The sequence below is a fragment of the Ursus maritimus genome, unplaced genomic scaffold (assembly GCF_017311325.1).
Source record: "Ursus maritimus isolate PB19 unplaced genomic scaffold, ASM1731132v1 scaffold_19, whole genome shotgun sequence".
In the NCBI taxonomy this organism is placed as follows: domain Eukaryota; kingdom Metazoa; phylum Chordata; class Mammalia; order Carnivora; family Ursidae; genus Ursus; species Ursus maritimus.
The window spans coordinates 47,166,757-47,170,002 of NW_024424341.1; the positions used below are offsets into that span (position 1 = coordinate 47,166,757).

General features: G+C 49.8%; 1 protein-coding gene across 1 annotated transcript in view; it reads right to left on the reverse strand.

The window, feature by feature from the left end:
* LOC103672920 (zinc finger protein 420-like) overlaps window positions 1-1,258 on the reverse strand; it is a 17,687-nt gene extending 16,429 nt beyond the window's left edge. Inside the window, 2 exon segments of the mRNA XM_040632997.1 lie at window positions 511-569; window positions 985-1,258. Of these exon segments, the coding sequence (XP_040488931.1) occupies window positions 511-525 (15 nt within the window). The 5' untranslated portion in view covers window positions 526-569; window positions 985-1,258.
* Between the last annotated feature and the right edge of the window lie 1,988 nt (window positions 1,259-3,246).

Consider the following 3,246-nt stretch of genomic DNA (forward strand, 5'->3'; position numbering starts at 1 on the left):
CACCAAGACTCACCCACCACCCCCTTTTTTAGAATGTGAACTTTCCAAGTTATTCCGGACCTTATAGCCATCGTGTTTACTTCTGCATTTTCTCACTCCTGGGCTACGCAGAGCTGGTCAAGCATTCAGAGGGGACCTAAATGAGAAATGTTTTCCCTCCGTGATATCCCAGGACCAGACCTCGTCAGCAATAGGAATCTTGGACTCAACACCTTCCCCTCTGGATCTGCCACCAAGGGAATATTTTCAAGAGTTGCAGGACTTTAATCCAAAGTGACAACTGTTGATGCCTATTGGATGCCAGGTTGGAGACACAGGAGAGAAGGCTCTGGGATACAGAGAAGTGTTCTAAAGACCCGACCTTGAGTATCATTTCTGAAATGTTCTTAAAAATAGGTGAAAACATAAGGGAGAAACACCAGAACTAGAGGAATCAACATTCGCAATTTCTAAAGGCAGGAGTCTAAGGAGAAAAAGATGACACAGCCTCTCCTGGGACACCAGGCTTACCTGAGAACTGGCCATTTCCTCTTTCACGGAGACCTCTCGATTTCTCTCTCACCAGATCTCTGCAGAGAAATCACAGCAGGATCAGGGGAAAGAGCCCCTCGAAGCCCCCAACAGAGTCTCTGCACCAGAAACTGGGGCGGCCCCGGCTGAGCGCTTATGTTAAGGATATAATAGGAAAACATGTTTGTGACCCCGCCGGCTTTAGCGCTGACGTCAGAGCAGGAGCAGTTGGGAACGCCCGGACTGCTCCGGGTGGAACGCTGCCCTTCCTGAAACCCCCTCAGATAAGGAGCGACCAGGAACTTCTGGTCGGCTCAGGGCGGAACTTGCCCCAACCGAAACCTGATTGCTTCTACGAGCCGGTGGGTCCGTACAAACATGTTTAAGAATAGGCTTCACTTGCTGAACGTTACATCATCTACTCCCGTGACCCTCCCCACGAGGTACTACTATTCACTACGACGTGCTACAGACCTGGAGACTCCCTTTGATGACCCTGGATTGTCTTCGATTGTTTACCGCCAATAAATATGCGAGGCTGTAGCTGCTGGGGGCGGGGGGGATTGCATTCCTTGCGGACGTGCCCTGCTCCCTCGTTTCTTTCACAGTTAACCTGTCTGTGCCTCACCCTTCTTCAAGTCCCTGCGGCAAGAAACTGCTAACGCGCAGCCAGGATTTAGAAATGCAGAAAAGGGGGCGCCTGGGTGGCACATCGGTTAAAGCGTCTGCCTTCGGCTCAGGGTGTGATCCTGGCGTTATGGGATCGGGCCCCACATCAGGCTCCTCCGCTATGAGCCTGTTTCTTCCTCTCCCACTCCCCCTGCTTGTGTTCCCTCTCTCGCTGGCTGTCTCTATCTCTGTCAAATAAATAAAATCTTTAAAAAAAAAAAAAAAAGAAATGCAGAAAAGGCTCAACTTCCTAGTCCTTTGTGTCAGGAGCTACTCAGGAACTCTGAGCTCCTACGTGGGAGACCAATCTTTTCCTTATCTGCTTTCTGGGGGGAAGGGCCGCCCCTCCCACAGCCACCCCCAAAGTCAGCTACAGCAAGGACCTGACCCTCCCAGACTCACGTAGCAGACACCCTGTCACCTCTTCTTGAGCTGAAGTCTGCTCTCAGCTCTCACAAAATAACAGGAAGCCCTCGTGCTTACCCCTGGCCTCACTGAGAATCACCTGGAGCCCTTCATTAACACAACACTGCTGTTTTCGCCCAAACCAACGGACAGAACCTGAGGGGGAGCCGCCAGATAGGTTCCTTTTTGAAACTCCACACGCGATCCTATTGGGAAGCATTTGGGGAGCTGACCAGGCAGAGCGCGGGGACCAAGGCTGTGGTGGTGACAGGTGTAGATCCATGACTTCTCCACTGATCAGTTTCGGAGATTGACACATTCTCTGTGTTTCGCTAGAGAAAGGGAGACACCTTACAAAGGGAGTTTCCTCTTGTAAATGCAAATGTCGCTTTCAAAAGTAAACACAGGATTTCACAGCTTTTCCTGTAACCGTTACTAAAACAAACAGCCTAAGATAATGCTTAGGCCAAAGAGACATTTTAGGGTGACAAAATCCTGCCCTTTGGTAGGTAAATGTTTATTTTTGTAAGTAACTGCCACGCAGTTTTCGATAGTGATGTGTGCAGAAAATAATCAGACCAGCTAGTAACCAAGTGAGCCTTGGAGAAGTAGGAGAGCTCGGATTTATTTCACCCTGGGGGACCCAGAGGAGCTAGTGCTCAAAAATTCTGGGCCCCAGGCAGCAGGGTTATAGAGCTTTATATAGCAGAGTGCTGGAGGTCAGGTTCGAAGGGCCTTGCCGACTGCTGGTAGGTGGGTTTAAATTGGGAGGGGGGGGGCTTTAGGCGGGAATAGCAGTTAGGGTGGACCAGTAGCTTGTGGTGGGAAGCCTGCTTACAGAAGCAGAAAAGGCTGGTTATCTTTTGCTCCCAGCGCGGCTTCTGGTTATGTAGCTTTTGTTAGTAACTTCATCTGCTGGGGCCCTGCAGGCCTGGGCCTGCTCTGGGTAATTTTCCTCTTCAAACGTACTGTTCCCCCCTCATCAGCAATATATGAGAATTCTAATCTTCAACACTCTCAGGAAATTTTGATGTTATCCTTTTTCTTTATTTTACCCATTCTAGGAAATATTGAGTGGTTTTGTCGCAGAAAAGTAAAAATCAGACTGGTGCGCGACCAAGGGACACTCGGGTTTATTTTATGCCGCGGACCCAGAAGAACTTGTGCTTGAAATTCTGGACCTAAGGCAACGGGTTATAGGGCTTTTATAAGGGATTGCAGGCAGTCAGGCTCCAAGGCTATGCTCGGTGCTGGTAGGTAGGGTTTGAACTGGGGGACCTGGGGCTGCTTTAGGAGGGAACAGTAGTGAGGGAGCCTGTGGTGGGAAGCCTGTTCACGGAAGCAGAAATGGCTGGTTATCTCTTGCTCCCAGTAGGGCTTCTGGTTATCTCTAGCTTATCGTTAGGAACTTTCCATCTTCTGGGGCCTCCTGGCCTGGGCCTGTTCTGGATAATTTTCCTCTTCATTCCCCCCTTTCAACGTCTTTTCTAACTTAGAATGGGTATCAATCACTACCCTTAGGTTTCTTGCTGGTCTAGCGGTCTGCATTGAGTTACCGGCAGATTTTACCGACCAGACTCACTCTACCTATATAGACTATGGCTAGAGCGATTTCCTGTGTCCAGTTCCAGTCACCTGGGGCTGACTCAGCTAAACCTACAG